Consider the following 18,703-nt stretch of genomic DNA (forward strand, 5'->3'; position numbering starts at 1 on the left):
CTGGGCCCATGCAAAAATAATGTATGTGCTCTAGTACTGCCCTGCTGGGTGTGAGGTTGACGTTCACCTTAGACATTCTTCCAGGAGCTGTAAATCTCTTGAACTGATGAGTTACTCTTAAACTAAAAATATCCTTCAAAATCTTAAAAACATTTTATAAAGTATGAACACAAGTGTCTCTGTTAAGATGTGAGTTCATCCTCATGAAAGATTTTCACTATTAATTCAAGTGTAAAGCAAAACAGATTCTGGTACAGGGGCTGTCCTTTTTACTTGTTTGTAAAGCACTTAGCACAATGGGTCCCTTGACCCTCAACTGTGACTCCTAAGGGCTACTATAATACAAATAATAATTTAAAATGAAAACAGAAAAAAGCACATGCTGGAATAGAGGAATCCAAAGACTATAAAATTCAAGTTACAATAAAGTTAAAGCATGCTTTTCTGGCTAAGCAAATTTTCTGGCCAAATTTCCATGCAATAGGACATGCTTATTTCCATAAAATATGCAAGTCCTGTGCACAAAATGAGCAGCTATGTGCAGTTTGCATATGTACCTGTGTATTTTATATCTATAGTCACCTGTGTGTGCCCACACATGCATATTTTGGGAGAAAAAATTAGGCACTTTTTTGTTAAAGTAGATTAATTCAAGGCTCTCAATAATCTGGGACAGAATAGGATTTATATGTACGCTGGAATAATATGCCCCCTAACCTTCACTCTCCTATTCTTTCTAATTAAAGAGTAATCTTGGAGAACTGTGCCCCTGTTCTGAAATAGGAAATAGGATTCACAACATTACCTTCTGTAGCTGCTCTCCCTGTGAAAAGGATGAAACCAGTGTTTTTAAATTCCCAGTGGTCAAGCCATAGGACACAGTCTTGCTAATATTTTTCATTTTGATAAAAGAAAAGTCACATTTTGACAATGTGCCTTCAATACCAGAATTTTTCTTACAGATGTGCAAGGAAGAGTAAGCAGAGTCGGCCTTCTCCTTTTGCTCAGCAGGTAGAGGAAGGCTTCTGGTTAAACAACACCAAGTTAATTGAGGCTCAGCATTTAGTGATGGAAAGGAGCCCTTTGTGCTTGAGATCCTTGAGTTTCCCGAGAGACAAGTCAAACTGATTTGGGACAGTGCAGGGAGTTCCTTACGTTGAGTACTGAGGGTGTGGCAATAAAACGTGCCAAAGGAATGGCAAAAATAATTTGAATTGTCCATTGAACACACAGAATACTGTAAATCCTGCAACCCTGGTGAAGTGTCCTTAAGGATGCCTGAAGAGCTACCATCTGTGTCCCATCCCATGATTGTCTGTTCAGTGTCCCCGCTAGAGGTTGCCCCTTTGCCTGATGAAGATGTCATTATTAAAGAGTTATTTCCTGAGTGAAGGTGGCGTAAGACCTGATTCTCTCCTTTGATGTCGGCAGATATGAAAAAGCCACCTGTGTACATAGAAGTAAAGCACACTTTCTTCTCTGTGGTTTGTGCAGAGCAACCAGTTGTACTTATCCACTTCTTGTCTGCTTGCATTTGATCACTTAAGTTATCTTTATGCTTAGTCTCTTTCCAGGTGTCTTTGATTATTTCCTTCTGCCTGCAGCTTTGGTTCTGAAAGCTGTCATCTATCTTGGTTGGGATGTTAGTTGTTCTTGAGTTGACTGATGAACAAGGTACCAGAGCCTTCCAGTTTGTATGTACACCCCATCTGAGCCCTACTGCTTTGGCCTGGTGTCTCAGTTCAAATTCTAAAGGGGACAAAAACACATCACCAGAATCAACACTGACTGTCCTACTGTTGATAGTGCAGGAAGTTTTGGTTATCGGAACTGGTAGAGAAATACCAGGCATGCTTTCCTGCCCTGGTTCCACTAAAAGTGACAGGTCTGTAGTACTCTCTTCTTGCGGTAATTTAAGGATGTACTTTGGAGAAAATGCATTTTTCTTCAGAGGTGGAGTTACCTGACCAAACTCCAGATTTTGAGTAGTGGAAGATATGCCAGCATCATCACCGCTATGCAGTGACACTCTTGCTCCTGCTGTCACAGGACATGTTTTGGCTTCTGTATCTGTCACCTTACTTAAGGCAAAAGAACTACAATTATCTCTCTTTAACTCAGGCACCAGAAATTCAGAAAGTGAAGCTGTTGAGACCTTTGCTGATTGTGGAAGAAGGTTAGCAGTATTATCACTATCATATATGGGTTCTATGTGGAGTTTCATTGTTTTCTCATATTCCATGCCTTCAGCACTGCTGATTGATTCATTCATGTCTGTGCTTGAATTCTGCTCTCCGTCTTTAGCTGACTGTTTAACTAATGCTAGGGAGACGGCATGTACACTATAACAGTCTATCAATTTCACTGTTTCACCTACTGTGTTATTTTCGCTACCGGAGCTGGGACTGGATTTTAGAGCTGCATTATCTCTGCTCTTCAGCTCATCGACTTTCAGTTTTTTTCTCTCTGATGGTAGCTTTTGGAATTCCTGTGTAGATTCACCACTGCTGCAGTTGTGTGCCCTTAAGGCCATCTGTGCATGTTGAGAAGTTTTACTATTAAAAATATTTTCACTATCTAATATGAGGGTATTGGATTCGCTCCCAGGATGTGACTCTTCCAATTGACTATTATGCATTTGCAGACTATCAGTGTTCAGCATGTTAGAGTTTAATTGACTAGCTCTCTGCTTAAGTTGAAGCCTCGTTTCATGACTGCTTACAGCCAGTAACATGTTATTGCCACCTGTATATTTATCTGAACTATGTTTGTTGCTGCAGCTATGTTTTGGGGAAGTTTTGCATATTACACTCTGTTCACCAGCATTTACTGAATGTGCCATTTCCATTAGTTCTGTAAATCTGCCTGCATTCTCTTCTGAGGAGACACCATGCAGTACACGATTACCAATGGGACAGGTTTTTGATTTCACAGTGTTTAATTCTGTGTTAGAAATGGTCACAGGGGAGGAAAGATTCCCGCTTAAAGAGCTCCTCCCATCTTTTGGCTGAATAACTCCATCACCACTGGCTGCTTCCTTTGGATCAGGGGTGAAGCCTATATTGTCTGTTGCCTTTTCCCCCCTTTGATTCAGTTTCTTGGCAGTTTGACTGCTTTTCATTTTTTGGTAGATTTTCTTGAATGTTTCGTCACCATACATCTGCCATTTTTCCTGAGAGAACATTTTTAATTTCCTTTGAGTTGACTTCTTACATTTAGCGTTCACTCCTTCTCCCCCAGCTCCAGGCTTTTTAGTTTCTTTCATCTCCTCAAAGGGAGAATAATCATAGACTGCATTACTTAGTGGCAAATCATCCACTGCTGTTTGTCTGACAAGTGCACGGGGATGGCTGTTAGGAAAATCCACTGAACTTGTAGCAAGGTTGTTGCTATGCAACAAACTAGAAGAGCTTGTATTCAGGGGCTGCCTAGTGAGAGATGGTAGATTTGAGCTACCCACTCTGTCATGTGCCATTCTTGTGCTCTCTACAAATGGCAAAGAGTTGCTTCTTGTGACAGGCACACAGTCTATTGTTGTCGAGAATTGCGTGGGGACTGAATGAAAAAACAATGGCTTGGATTTTTCTATGGGTGTAAAGGTAGATTTTGCTGAACAAAGGGAAAGATTCTTTTTCCTGTTTACATCAAGAGATCTGATGTCAAAATGGAAGGAGTCTTTGTATGTGTAAGGCATTGGCAGATCAATACTGCCCTGCTTGGAAAGCACTGTTTTTCTGGGTCTAACGTTGTCTAATTGGGTATCATCCACCACAGCTTTGTTATGAGAGATCAGTTTTGAGATATGCTCTTCCAGCTTCTTTTTCTCTAGCATCAAGGCTGTTGCTTTCTCAGCTGAATCCAGTTTTGCACTACTTCCTGCCATGCACCTTAAGCCACTGAAGGCAGTTTCATTTTCCAGCTCTGTGCTTTGTTCACAAAGACTATGCAGGGGGCTGGAGGTCAGCATCTGTTGTTCTGTACTATCAGAGCGTGACAGATATCCAGAATCAGTGCTCTCACACTTCTTCAGCTTATAGTCAGATGGTTTGCAGTCCCATTGCTTATCTGAATAAGTTGCTTGCTGCCTTTGCAACTGAATATGTTTATTTGCTGTTGAGAATCTTTGCTCCTGTATCATCTTTCTCTGGTGTACACTGTCTGGCAAAACTACTAGAGAAGATAGGTTTTGGGGATCTTGCATTGGTTCTCTTTCAGAAGCACCCTGACTTGCCTCTGGCCAATAGGAATCATCAGTTGTTATTTTCTGACTTTCTGATGTAAGCGATAAAGCGTTCAGTGTTGGCAGTGAAATAATGGATGGAAATTTTTTAGTGTCCACTGTGGTACTGGTTTCTGAAATTATTTGTTTAATCCCTGGCCCCTGCTTTTCACAGACACTGCTGTCTCGTTTTGCACCCTGCTGTGACATGATGCTGTCTGTTGCCTTCTCATTCTCCTCTATTATGCCACTGTTGTCAGACCCTGAGGGCAGCTTGGTATTGTTGACATGTGTTTGGGTTCTTCTGTGTTTATACAAATTGCTTTGAGTTTTAAATGCAATACCACAGGTGGTGCAGGGAAAGGGCCTCTCACCTGTGTGTGAGCGAATATGTTTCTCAAGGACACTTGGCTTCAGGCAATCTCGTCCACAGTGTTTACAGATGTACTTCCCGGCGTTTTTGAATTTCCCTGGACTTCCAACAGGTGCATTTGAACAGGAACTTGATGGTAAAACCGGTGAACTAACTATGTTTAATGTCAAAGTTTGCCCTGCTTGTTTCTGAGCAACTGACTGAAGCTGATCTGTCCTCTCTGAATGCAGAAGTGGGTTTAGGATTAAAGGCATATTACTGCTGTCTAGATTTATGCTGCTTCCACCAGCTGCTAACTGGTGGTTTGATTGATAGCATCCTGACTGGATAGGATGATACAGTGGTATGGTAAGGGCTTTCAGGTATATAGTCTGAGACAGGGCTTGTTCCTGCTGAAAAATCACAGGACTCTGTCTGATACTTGATGAACCCTGTGCAGCCTGAAGAGATGAGACTTTAACTGGTTGATCAGCTAGTGCAACTGTGGAATGGGTTTGCCTCTGTGCCTCCATTTCAAAGGTTATATGTTATCCAGTTCAGTTATCTATGGGAAACAAATACAACATATAGTTATGTTTGAAATGAAAAACCATGATTTTCTTCAGCTGTTTATTATGCCATATAAATTAGGCATCTACTATACTGGTAGATGCAAAATTTAATTATATTTCTATAAGGTCTTCCATACTGAAGAATATCAAAACTTTTTATACAAACTTTACATGTACAGGAATCAGTTTATTCACTACTAAAATAGTGTCACCTCTGGTTTGTTGGATGGAAGCTAACAAAACACAGGAACATTACACAAAAGTTTAGTATAGTGCAAAGGAGACCTACTGCTAAAGACTCCTTTTAAAATCTATCCTGAAGTGGTACTCAGATATTAAAAATCTTAGTCTTCAAACTGACATCAAAGCACTTTCATAATATTGGAAATGGTATAGGATAGGATACAGTGTATAGTACAGTAATATAGAATTACTTTGCATTAGTCTGATGTTATATCTTTGTCCAAATTACTTTCTAGATGAGCAGCTTTCAGTGCTCCCAAAGATTCATGATTAACTTATTCTCACTGAACAGTATGCTTAATAAAATACAATGTTAAACTTTGTAGGCCAAGTCTTCATCAGGACACTCTTGTGCGCACTTGATTTACACATGTACAACTGCCAACATGGTACAAATGCACAGTGGCACACACAACTGCACTTTTGAAGATCAGTCTTCAGAAAAAAAATAACAAAGCTTGGACATTTAATCAGATATAAAATATAAATGATTGTAATTAATGCAGTAACTAAAGGATACAAATATACCCTGTTTAAAATAAAACACATGCCTAATGAAGCTTTGACAAGAGGCAGTGTAGCCTGTTAGTTACAACTGCAGATTGGGAATCAGAATTTCTGTATTGTATTCCCCACTCCTCCGTTCATTTGTGTTGTGACCCTAATCACACCAGTTCTGATAGTACCCATTGAAGTCAGTGATATGTTTTCCATTTACTTTAATGGGTATTCTATCAGAACCTTAGTGCCTAAATTTACACATCTGTAAAATGGATTTAACAATTAATTACTCACAAACTTCACATAGATGTTGAGAATTAGGGCTTTGAGATTTTCAGATGGAAGATGCTATACAACTGACAAATTCATTATATATCTATCACTCTCAATATAGTTTTAAATAAATAAGTTTAATTTGTTGACACCATATATTGTGTTAGTTCTGTCTTTTGAAACTAATCTGGAAGCCACTGATGTTTGGAAAAAAAAACATAATTAGAGTTTAATGTAGCATTTTAACAAGAATTGAGTGTGAGTCACATAATCCCATATCTAATACCCCTACCATTTCAGAAAGTTCATATCCAACTTTGGTTACAGTCAGGTCCCTCTCTAATTATAACAAGTCTCTGTTTCTAAAATAAACATTCCTTAAAAAGAGCTGGTGTCTAGATCTACTCTCCAGTGTGAGACAATACAAAGTAATGGATGCACTGCAGTTTAATCTGCATTTGATACTTTTAACTACAGCTGATGCAGACAGGCCACAATTACAAGGAAATTTGCACAGACAGTTATTAAAGAGTCACTGCTACAAACAATGAGTGTTATGCATGGCCCCCATACAATGACCTTGTTTAAGTGAGGCTGAAGACACTGTCAGAATTAAACAAGGAATCAAAATGTGAAAACAAAATGAAACTGTAGATTTAAAAGGTTCCTTTTTTTACTATCCAAATTTATATATGTAAAAGATATAACAGATGTTAGAGGTCACACTGTTGGAGGCAAAAAGTGGAGATAGCTTACAAAGTTGTCTTTGTATGTGTTGAATGAATTAGAGACACCATGATGACATGTTGCCTTGTGTTTATATATATATATAGAGAGAGAGAGAGAGAATAGCTGGGCAAAAATTATGTAGGTACAGCTTGCACACTCAAAAAGGATGCTACCCTTTAAGAAAATGTGTCCCAATATACTTGTTTTGGTTCAAGATTTGGTTATCAGGTTCAGAGCAATTTTTATTTTCACAAACCTGATTTGGCTAGCCTTGGTGGTTTGTTCTCTCTCCCCTCCTCCCCTTCCTAAAAGTAAAAACAAGTTGGAAAGCCATAAAAATAAGTTACTTTAAAATTACCATTAGGAAGAGCAGAAATAGCAGGATAATATCAGCATAATCTATCATAAATAGAGCCTGACTAAACAGTAGAAAACTTCTTGTGAAAATTCATTCAAATTGTGATTCATCTATGTTCACAACCCTTTCGTGTTTAGTTTTTCTGAATATTCAAATACTTAGGTTTACTAGAGCAAATAGTCGCAAAAAGCACATTTTTTTAATAACAGTCAACAGTGACATTTGAAATGTGCACTGTGTTGGCTTCTCACATAATTCACTGTTACAGTTTCTGCTACCTAATTGGATGATCTATGTAGCGAACTGTCACAGAATAAACAGAAAATATTGTAATCGAATATAACAATCTGAATTTTGAAACTATGTCATGTGACTTGTATAGCTAACCCATACAGCATGCATTGCAGGTATTCACAACAAACTCGTTGTAAGATATACTCTCTGAAGAAATTTGTGAATAATGTTAAATAATTACATTAGAGGACTTTTCAATCTATTTGCAGACAATTCATGATCAGGAAAAATGGCGGTGCTTCTGAACTAAATTAGTTGATCTGAATTATTCACTCAATTGCAGTTGGAATAGCTGATAAACCAAAGATCCGATAGTGGTTCAGCCACTATGTTGACTGAGAAAGTTAGCACAGGACTCAATTGAGCTAATATATCACATGAACAAATGGAGAAGTTGTGGGAATAACCCTGTATGTGCGATCAGGTGGAACTAGTCACAGTTCACAAACATGCTAGGGCTACTTGCTCAATCATAATGAAATCCATGATGAAATTCTAGGCTGTAGACTAGGAATAAGGGTCAAGACTACAAATTAAAAATAGGAGTTCTGAGGTAGCATGAATAAAACTAAAAGAGCCTCTAGAGACCCCTCTATGCTATGATATTGAACCACAACAGCAGCATAGCCCTCTATAAAGGTCAGCCATCTATAAAGGTACAGCTACATCAAGCCAGTCATAGCCCATGGAACAAACTGTACTTCTCCACTTGAACAAAGGGGGACCAATCAATCTGCCTCAGTTCCTTAGCAGATACAAATTACTTCCCTCACCCCTGCACCAGCTCAGCTCCACTGGTTAGCAAATTGGGGAGGAGTAGGCAGAAACAAGGAGTGGAGTAGAAGCCCCAAAGCACCTTCTCTCTCCTTCGCCCATCTGGAAGGTTGCATTGGCAGGGAGGGAGTCTTGCTTCCCTTTTCACACTTGCACAGTCATGTAAGGCTGGGCCACATTCTGACCCAAAGTAGACACACATCTGATAATGGGCATGGTACATATGAACTTGTCTTGCTGTATGGTGTACCTCTACTTAAGGAAGTTCTTGTGTTACACAGGAAGTCAGACTAGATGATCACAGTGGTCCCTTCTGGCCTTAGAATCTGTGAAAACCCAACATTTGACATGAGTCAACGCAGTATACATTGACGTACCCTGCCCTTTCACCTCCTTCCCATGGCCAATGCTTTTGTGTGTTTAAACCCACCTGCCAGGCATGAATTTCACTTTTCCGTGTTAGAGGTTTCTATAAGGAGCAATCATTCTGTGGTATGGTGTTTTACAGAAATGGGAAGTAGAACATAAACTGTACCCAGCCCCACTGCAATATGAGGTAACAAAGCAAAGACATAATAATTTCCAAGTAAGACTGTGCCTTTCTATAAGAATGACCAATCAGACTGGCTGTTTTCATGATATCCTCGGATTTATCAAAACATTTATTAAAAAGATCATTACTCTGAAATACCCAACTGCACTATAGAATAGCAACTTATTTGTTAGTGTGCAAAATAATGGGACAGTGGATACACATATCTAGTAGTTCAGTTTTTATGCAGCAATATGCCTATAATAATAATTTCACTGGTAGGTAGATGACATGATACCCCAGAAATACGCCAGATAGGTAAATTAAATAAATGAATAGCTACCTCAGAAAGATAGACAATAAGAGGTTTACATTTTCAGAAAAATGTCTGTGTGACTAATTTTCACTGTACACAGTTACCATGAAAAGTTTGTGGAGGATATTTTCCTGAGAACAGCCCCAATACTTTGCAATGTAATAAAAAGGAAAAGTCAGACATCTCCTGTTTCTTTTTTTAAGGCCATGTCTACACTACCCGCCAGAGTGTAGCAGGTAGTGATCTATCGGGGATCGCTCTGCAGTCGACTCCGGAACTCCACCACAGCGAGAGGCGGAAGCGGAGTCGACGGGGGAGCAGCGGCCGTCGATCCCATGCCGCGAGGACGCGAAGTAAGTGATTCTAAGTTGATCTAGGATACGTTGACTTCAGTTACGCTATTCTCGTAGCTGAAGTTGCGTATCTTAGATCGATTACCCCTGCAGTGTAGACCAGGCCTGAGACGAGCATTAATCATCAGCTATATGGTCACAATATAATTTTTGGGAAAGTTTTAAGTAATGCTAAACTTTTGAATTAAATGGTAACACACATGCAGCTTAACTGATGCATGTATAGTTAAGTGACATTATTTCTATTCAATTCTGGCAGTTCTCTGTTTTTCGTACCAATTGATGTTATCTTTCTTCCTAGGTGATGTCCTGTGTTGCTTACATTTTAGTGTGGTGCATAAGATCTCACTTTTCATGTCTTTATAGTATAAAGATACTTCTACGGAAAAAAAACACAATATTCTTTTGCACATAGGCTGTGCTGCTGCAGCAACAGTTTATCACAATCTCATTGTAACTCAAGGTTAATTCTAGATAGTCTTTATCTAATATAGCAAATCAATTTTTACAAAAAGCATCCAATCCTGAAAAGTACTGAGTGCCCTCAACTCTTATTGACATTTGGGGAAATGGAGAGTGCTCAGCACCTCCAAGGGGGTACTTGGTACCTTGTGGAACTGGCTCCACAGGGTCAAAACCTGGTCCCATTGAAGCTAATGGGAGTTGTGCTACTGGCAAAAGTGGAGCAGGATTTGGCTTATCCTGAATTTTTCCAGCCAATTCCTCAAGTTTAAAAAGTATTACTTTTATATTGGCATTAACAAAAGTGGTCACTGTAATTCCATTAAAATACATTAATTCAGTCACTGGTCCAAATCATGATTCTAGTTACTCCAGTGTAAATAAATCCTATAAAGTCAATCGAGTAGCTCCAGACTGACACCAGTGTAGCCAGGGTTGCCAGGTGTCCGGCTTTCGACTGGAATGCCCAGTCGAAAAGGGATCCCAACAGCTCTGGTCAGCACCACTGACTGGGCTGTTAGAAGTCCGGTTGGCTGTGTAGCAGGGCTAAGGCAGGCTCCCTGCCTGCCATGGCTCCGTGTGGCTCCTGGAAGCAGCGGCATATCCCCGCTCTGGCTCTTAGGTGTAGGGGCAGCCAGGGGGCTCCACATATTGCCCCTGCCCCAAGTGCCAGCTCTGTAGCTCCCATTGGCTGCGGGCAATGCCTGTGGATGGGGCAGTGCACAGAGCCACCTAGCCGCGCTTTCGCATAGGAGCTGGGGGGGGACATGCCGCTGCTTCTGGCAGCCACCTGAGGTAAGTGCCACCCAGAGCCTGCACCCCCTCCCATGCCCTAACCCCCTGCCCCAGCTCTGATACCCCTCCAAACCCCTCAGACCCAGCCCAGAGCACCCTTCTGCACCCCAAACCCCTTATCCCCAGCCCATCCCAGAGCCTGTACCCCCAGCCAAAGCTCTCATCACCACCCCGCGCCCCAGCCCCTGCCCCAGCCCTGATCCCCCTCTCGCCCTCCAAACACCTTGGTCCCAGTCCAGAGCACCCTCCTACACCCCAAACCCCTCATCCCTGGCTCCACCCCAGAGCCCACACCCTAAGCTGGAGCCCTCACCCCCTCCTGCACCCCAACCCCTAAAGCCAGCCCTGTGAAAATGAGTGAGGGTGGGGAAAGTGAGTGACAGAGGGAGTGGGGATGGAGTGAGCAGGGGGCAGGGCCTCGGAGGAGGGGTAGAACGGGGGAAGGGTGTTCGGTTTTGTGCGAGTAGAAAGTTGGCAACCTAAGTGTAGCAGAGATTGGCTTTTAACTCACTGTGTTAACATATCAGTTACATTAATATTAAACACATAAAAATATGGGAGAATAACAGAGCTACATTTTCCTATATAAATTGCTTCTTTATTATGTCATATATATTATATATCCTTGGGTTTCTGAGCACTACAATACAGCCCCATTGTAATCCTGAATTATACAACCAAAACACTCTTTCTACCCACTGGGTATCTAATACCGCATACAAACTGTGCTGTAAAGTTGCGATCACATATTTAAAAATATTGCTAACAGTCCAGCATGCAATCTATTTCCGGTATTTCTTCTTTACATTTCTTTACACAGTATCTCACATACCTTTTGTGAAGAGTAATTTTTAAATAAACACAATATTCAGTCCCCTGACTTGGCCTATGGGTATTATCCATAGGCACAAAAAGCCTGATGTGTTTTATCACACCGAAGTAGCTGTTGAACATTCTACACATGCATAATGTACTATACTGGCTGATAGGATGCCTTTTAAAAGGCTTCCAGTCATTCCTACTCCAAATATAATACTGCAGAGTATAGAAAAGATTAAGATATCCTCTTTTGTGTAGAAATAAGAGAGAATTTTTTTAGCTTACCGTACTTTGCATATAACTAAGTATTTCACCAAAAGAAGCCTCATTGCTGTCAATATTTGATGCAATCAGAAAGAGAGAGAAACGCGGACAGACTTGAAACAGATAAGAAGTAGGAAGTAATTTCTTTTTCTGTATACACTAGTAAGTGTCATAGTAACAATCTTCAAAAAACAGGAAGAGATGAAACAGGAACATGAAACAGCGTTTCAACCTTTTTCTATCATTATCATTAGTCATCTAACAGCCCATAAACAGAATCAGCAGCCTTGAAATGTAGGTGTTTTATAAATTGCATTACTGGTAACATTGTTAAGTGAAAGATATTAATGTGATACAAAGAATACTCCTATAATTATATGTGACTAAAGCTAATTTTCTTAAAATACTTTTTGTACAACTGTAGCAGGTAGTTCTTAAAATTGTAGTGGAAATGAACAGTGAAAGACACAGATGTTTGTTAGACAAGAATCCTAGTATCTATCCAATGTGAGTATGATCCAAGGGCTTCTGATAGTGCAGCACAGTTAGGGAACAAGTGATAACTGGAATGGTATAGGACACAGATACTTTAGCTATGTTGGAAAAATGCAGTTAGCGTAGGCTGAGAAAAAGAGACTTTGGCATCTAAAATCAGCTTAGAGTTACATAAAAAATATGGTGAGGCCCAGTTGCAAAAACAAGTGAAGAGACAGTCTTAATTGTCCAGATCTTGAGTGTGGGAGTTCACTTCATCAGGTCAGACACATTACCACTCAAGTTCATTGCTACATGACAGCTTTTCAGCCCTTAAGTGACATGGGCAAAGAGGCCCTGACCCCTTCTAAAAGCTGTTTTACTTTCAGCAGTCTTCCCTCCTGCTCTCCACAGATGTGGATAGCCATGAATGTAACAGAACCAGTGTGATTTCACTGCACTAGATGACTTGCTGTGAAAAATCCTAGTAGGGGGTTCACACACCTTGTGCCACTGAGGCTTGATCCACATTATCCCCAGAGGAAGACTTTGACGTAAGCCAGGGAAGAAGCATCAGTGTGGCCAGTAGACTCATATATTAGGAGGTTCTGTAGTGTGATGTTTACTGTTTTTTTTATGGATGCAGCCCTTAGATGAAACACGAATTTTATTGCTTTGAGTGATTCTCTGTGCCACATCATTGGATTGTACATGCCAAACTGGAACACGTGAACTTCATTTCCCAAGCTTGTGCAAATTAGCCCTTTCTTGACCTGCAAATGATACATGCTCATCACTAATACCTTGGAGATGTCATGTCTTCATAATGCAAATTTTACTTTGGCTATCATCATATCATCATGTGCTGACTCATTTGGTAAACACAGAAGTTATGTTTCTTTTGATTGATTGGTCCATATTCCCTGCGTATCCACTGGAGTCTTTGAGATCAATGGTTCAGAGTTTGGATCATCTCTTCAGATGGAAGTGGGTTTTAGTTTTGCAAAACTTTATTGGTCTGGATTTGTTTGTTTTTCTCTCACTCACTCATTCCCTCTCTCTCACACACACTCACAACTGAGAGTGACTTTCATCCTGGTCCCATTTACCAAACCCCTAGATTCTGGGGTGGTAGCCAGATAAGTGGTTCTGGGGTTAGCCAATCTCTAATTCTTTCCTTTATTTTTTTTCCTACTTTTATTTATGAAGAAAAAAGCTCTTACTAATACCCAGTATAAAGTATGGGAGCCGTCCACTCCTGTGGTATACAGGAATATTCTTAGCAATAGTTAAACATTAAATTAATGCATGCAGTTAAAATAAGATCAGTGAAACTACAAAAAACATGCTTTGTGCCAGCAATGATTCTTGTTTTGTGTCAAGGTTCCTCCCCCACTCTGAACTCTAGGGTACAGAGTGGGGACCTGCATGAAAAACCTCCTAAGCTTATCTTTACCAGCTTAGGTCAAAACTTCCCCAAGGTACAAAATATTCCACCCTTTGTCCTTGGATTGGCCACTACCACCACCAAACTAATACTGGTTACTGGGGAAGAGCTGTTTGGATGCGTCTTTCCCCCCAAAATACTTCCCAAAACCTTGCACCCCACTTCCTGGACAAGGTTTGGTAAAAAGCCTCACCAATTTGCCTAGGTGACTACAGATCCAGACCCTTGGATCTGAGAACAATGAAAAAGCATTCAGTTTTCTTACAAGAAGACTTTTAATAAAAATAGAAGTAAATAGAATTAAAGAAATCCCCCCTGTAAAATCAAGATGGTAGATATCTTACAGGGTAATTAGATTCAAAAACATAGAGAACCCCTCTAGGCAAAACCTTAAGTTACAAAAAAGATACACAGTCAGAAATAGTTATTCTATTCAGCACAATTCTTTTCTCAGCCATTTAAAGAAATCATAATCTAACACATACCTAGCTAGATTACTTACTAAAAGTTCTAAGACTCCATTCCTGGTCTGTCCCCGGCAGAAACCAGCATATAGACAGACACACACCCTTTGTTTCTCTCCCTCCTCCCAGCTTTTGAAAGTATCTTGTCTCCTCATTGGTCATTTTGGTCAGGTGCCAGCGAGGTTACCTTTAGCTTCTTAACCCTTTACAGGTGAGAGGAGCTTTCCCCTGGCCAGGAGGGATTTCAAAGGGGTTTACCTTTCCCTTTATATTTATGACACTTTGGGTTCACACATTTGCTTTATGCATATGTGTAAGAATAACTACAATACAGCAATGAGTTCCAGTTCCACTGAGGATACTCTCCTTACTGAATCTATCCCAATTCCATACATGTAAGTGAGAACTTCTGAAGGACTATCATGTGCTAAGGCCAACAAACTGATGTAAAAGAAGATATTAATTTTAAAACAGGGGTTCTGCCCTTAACTTAAATGAGCCACACGCACAGTTATGGGCATCTCACAAGCAATTACAAATGGTTTCTCTTAAAAGGCAAAAACTGTCTCTAAGATGATTTAAGCTTCTGCTTGGGACTGTGATTATCATTACTACTCTCACTGAGTACATTTAAAGAATATTCCAGTTTTAGAAATATTACCAACTCCAGCAATATTCCCTTTCTTTAAAATGGAAAATACTGCTGGAACTGGAAATATCTCTAAAACCATCATTATTTACGATAGTCTATAGTTTGTAGTTTTATATAGTGCTAGATCCTTTAAAAATAAACATAAATGCAAGGTGCCATCCCTGAGGAGCTTACAGTTTAAATTAACATTGTACAGATTGGGGATGGGGTACAAGTAAAAGCAATGGAATGACCAGTTGTTTAGCACATATCATTAGCTACACATTTTGTATGGTACTTCTTATGTTTGTTAATGTGTGTTTGAGGGTAAGATTAAAATATACAGGCTTCATCCCCAGGCATGCAGAGCACTCTGAAGCTTCAGCAAAGACCTGATCAAAATCAAGGGACAGGCTCCCACTGTCTTCCCTGTGCTGTGGATCAGGCTCATAGTGCAGAATATAGTACAAGCAGGGCGAAAAATTGTTCTCCTTAACCTCTGAGGATAGGACAAGAAGCAATGGGCTTAAATTGCAGCAACGGCAGTTCAGGTTGGACATTAGGAAAAACTTCCTAACTATCAGGGTGGTTAAGCTCTGGAATAAATTGCACATGGAGGTTGTGGAATCATCAGTATTGGAGATTTTTAAGAGCAGGTAGACAAACATCTGTCAGTGATGGTCTAGATAATACTTAGGCTTGCCATGAGTGCAGAAGACTGGACTAGATGACCTCTTGAGGTCCCTTCCGTTCCTACAATGTTATGATTCTATCCCATCTGTATGGCTGAGTGTGCTAGCAAGGGTACAATGCACATTACACCTATGTACATGTTGACCCATTCCACTCTCCAGAACACCGTAGCATAGTGCACTAGTTTTCTGTTTGAAATGCAAGAGACTGGTTGGTTTGTTTTAAAAGCCGATCTATTTTTAGATGTCACCAACCCTCCACTGCCTGTATAGGAATCTTTAGGCAAGATCAGTTATGTGCATTTCAGACCAAATCCTGGTCCCACTGTAGTCAGTGGCAAAGCTCTCACTAACTGGTCCACGATTTGGCAGCATGATTTTTATAATAATTCATAATGATGAACATAGCAGAATAGAAATAATAATAAAAATAATGTGTTATCCACCAAGGAATATCTGGTGCTACCAAACTCACTTCACGTGAGTAAGACTATGGAATTCTGAATATTCATTCTAACCTGCAGAAGCAGAAAATCCATCCTGAAAATGCCTCTGACTACACCGACTTCATATTTGTCATTTTCAGTATGCCTATCCAAATTATTCCACTGAGTCACTGTTCGCAAATACAAGAAGCCTGCACATAACAAAGCATTAGATCTTGTTAATATAAAAAATAAGTAAGAAAGAGGGGTTTTTAAATTATTCATATAATTGTTTAGAGAAAATGAGTTGAATAGGAAAAACTGTACTTTTAGTTATTTTCAGATGCATAATTAGCTTTCTATGATTTTTGTTCATCATTTATTATCCATGGACATTTTTTACATGTACACTAGAAGTGATGGGGCCAAATCCTGTTCTCTAATACACAATTCCTGGTACTTCACTGTGGCCCATATTTTAGTGTTTGTAAATATAAACCAGTGGTCTGTATACACTTTTAATTTCAAACTTGAAAAACTATACATCAGACAAAAGAAAAATCTTGGACTGAGGGTTACATATCATGCTTCAGTCCATTATTCCCTGTGATTTACTTTTTTCATATTTATTTTTTTCAACTGAATGGCACCACCTATATACAAACTGAAACAAAAAGTTCATCTAATTTCTTAGCCACCACGTGGCTTCTTCTGCTACCTCAAATTTAATTAGTGAAATATACAGTTTGTTGTGACCAAGACTAATTTACTTGGTTTCTTGGAAGACACCAGAAAAAACCTTGCATTTATAGTGTTTTGAAAGTATGGCGCCCAACTATCTTGGCTTCTTCCAGAGCAATAAGAACATGTAAAAGCTCATCCCCAAGATGTACCTTAATCTAAAATCAGAACACAAATCATTTGGGATACTCCTGGCTAAGGATTCTCATGCCCTGTCTTCAGTAGAGCTACACCAATTTTACACCAGCTGAGGATCTGGCCTTCTGACTGTTGCAAAAAACAATTGCAATCTCTGGCTGTTTAAAGGCCATTTTATGCTACCTATGGCCTTAATCCATCCCGCGGTGTTCTGAATGAAAGACCCTTTTACCAGGCTAACATATAACTGCAGGTCAGCTATACTTAGTGGCAGGGAGGGATTATTTGTTTTTGGTTTTTACTCCTTGTATAATCCTCTTGAAAAGTTAAACTAGTTGCAGGATGTTTCAAATGGAAAAAAAAACGCTGGTCTTTGGAACAAAGAGAGTCGATTTAAAAGCTAAATTCTACATTAGTACTGACAAAGTACATCTGTCTTCTGAGAACTCATACATTTCCTCTTCTGAGTTTTAAAAGAATGCACATTTATTTACAAAACAAAATGCTGACACAGTTCAACAAGCACATTTATACTTTCGTCCTTGCCAGCACAGATACTTCTGGCCACATAAGAGATAAATAACAGCGTCTCTCACAAGGAAATGCCATGTCAACTGCTTGAGTGGCAGTGACAAGCTGTACTCTTATGAAATGTTAGGGCCAACCCATCTCTGCAGGAAACCATTCAGCAGTGGCACTCCATTGTGCTAGAGACTGTACAAACATAAAACCGAACCATCAATAGATTTATAAGTTGAAAGTTGGCACTGTCATATTTAGTAAGCACCTATGAGGAAGGTAGCTTTTATTAACTGCACATTTAGCCAGTTCAGTCTGAAATGTTTCAGCCTCTGGCATCATCTAGTTCCCACTAGGCATGTTCAGATACTTCAGACAGGTATTTAGCATAGTCAGTCCCATATGTGAAACATGATACCTATATTTACAACAACCAGCACCTTAAGTTCTTGGGGCAGGTTGGCTAGGGGACCTGGGTGGAAAATGAAGGGCAGCTGGAGGAAGCCCTGAATAGTTATCTGAATAAACATGGATTCGCTTGCACTGCTCACTTTATCTGCCGGATAGTCCCACACATCTATATAATAAAGTTGTGGCCTAATTAAATCCATATCAAGTGCCTCCTATCCTTCTTTCGGTATAGCCAGACAATGTTTATTGGAAGGACTTCCTGGAGAATAGATCACACTTGTATTCAATTACATTTTCATACACAGTATGAAAAAGTAATTGTACCATTAGTAATACATTAATTACTAATGGTGCAACAAATATAATTTTGTTTGGTAGAATAGAAGGGTGTTTTTTGGGAGGGGGTTCTATATTGTTTTTAGAGTGTACAAGTTCCATATACTTCTACACTTCAATTCTAATTAGTAACAGTGGTGTTGATGGACTTTCTCACTGGCCCAGAAGTGACTGCTAGTCTCCCCCAAGATACCTTTTTTCACTGTAAACAGTTTCTCTGTCTGGCACTTATTCTCATTCTTACCTCATTCCCTGAAACTGAAATCATCCCCCAATGCCTCGTAACAAAAGTGCATATGTGACTTCAGCTCTTTAGTTGTTCTTCAAGAGATCTGATCCTGTGAAGTTCTGAGTACCTGCACCAGGGTGCTGACTGCACACTTCTGCTAAAGTTAATAGAGTTGAGGGTGCTCAGCCTGTTGCAGGATCAGGACCCAGGTTTAGAACCTCCTCATCTTTGGGAATATTGATAATCTTTCCCAGGAGAATCAGTTTTAACCATAGTCTGACCCTGAGACATCTGCCTGCTCATTGTGATATCAATAGTCCCTGAAAATCACACACCTTAC

General features: G+C 39.9%; 1 protein-coding gene and 1 long non-coding RNA gene across 2 annotated transcripts in view; one reads left to right on the plus strand and one right to left on the minus strand.

The window, feature by feature from the left end:
* The window catches only part of LOC140896978 (uncharacterized), a 58,357-nt gene that overhangs the window by 19,690 nt on the left and 19,964 nt on the right, over positions 1 to 18,703 (plus strand). The window contains exon 2 of the long non-coding RNA XR_012154655.1: positions 9,367 to 9,516. This is a non-coding gene — a long non-coding RNA (uncharacterized LOC140896978). The remainder of the gene's footprint in view (positions 1 to 9,366; positions 9,517 to 18,703) is intronic.
* The window catches only part of ZNF831 (zinc finger protein 831), a 31,701-nt gene that overhangs the window by 11,756 nt on the left and 1,242 nt on the right, over positions 1 to 18,703 (minus strand). Inside the window, exon 2 of the mRNA XM_073309206.2 lies at positions 806 to 5,136. Within this exon, the coding sequence (XP_073165307.1) occupies positions 806 to 5,104 (4,299 nt within the window). The 5' untranslated portion in view covers positions 5,105 to 5,136. The remainder of the gene's footprint in view (positions 1 to 805; positions 5,137 to 18,703) is intronic.

The sequence above is a fragment of the Lepidochelys kempii genome, chromosome 13 (assembly GCF_965140285.1).
Source record: "Lepidochelys kempii isolate rLepKem1 chromosome 13, rLepKem1.hap1, whole genome shotgun sequence".
NCBI lineage: Eukaryota > Metazoa > Chordata > Testudines > Cheloniidae > Lepidochelys > Lepidochelys kempii.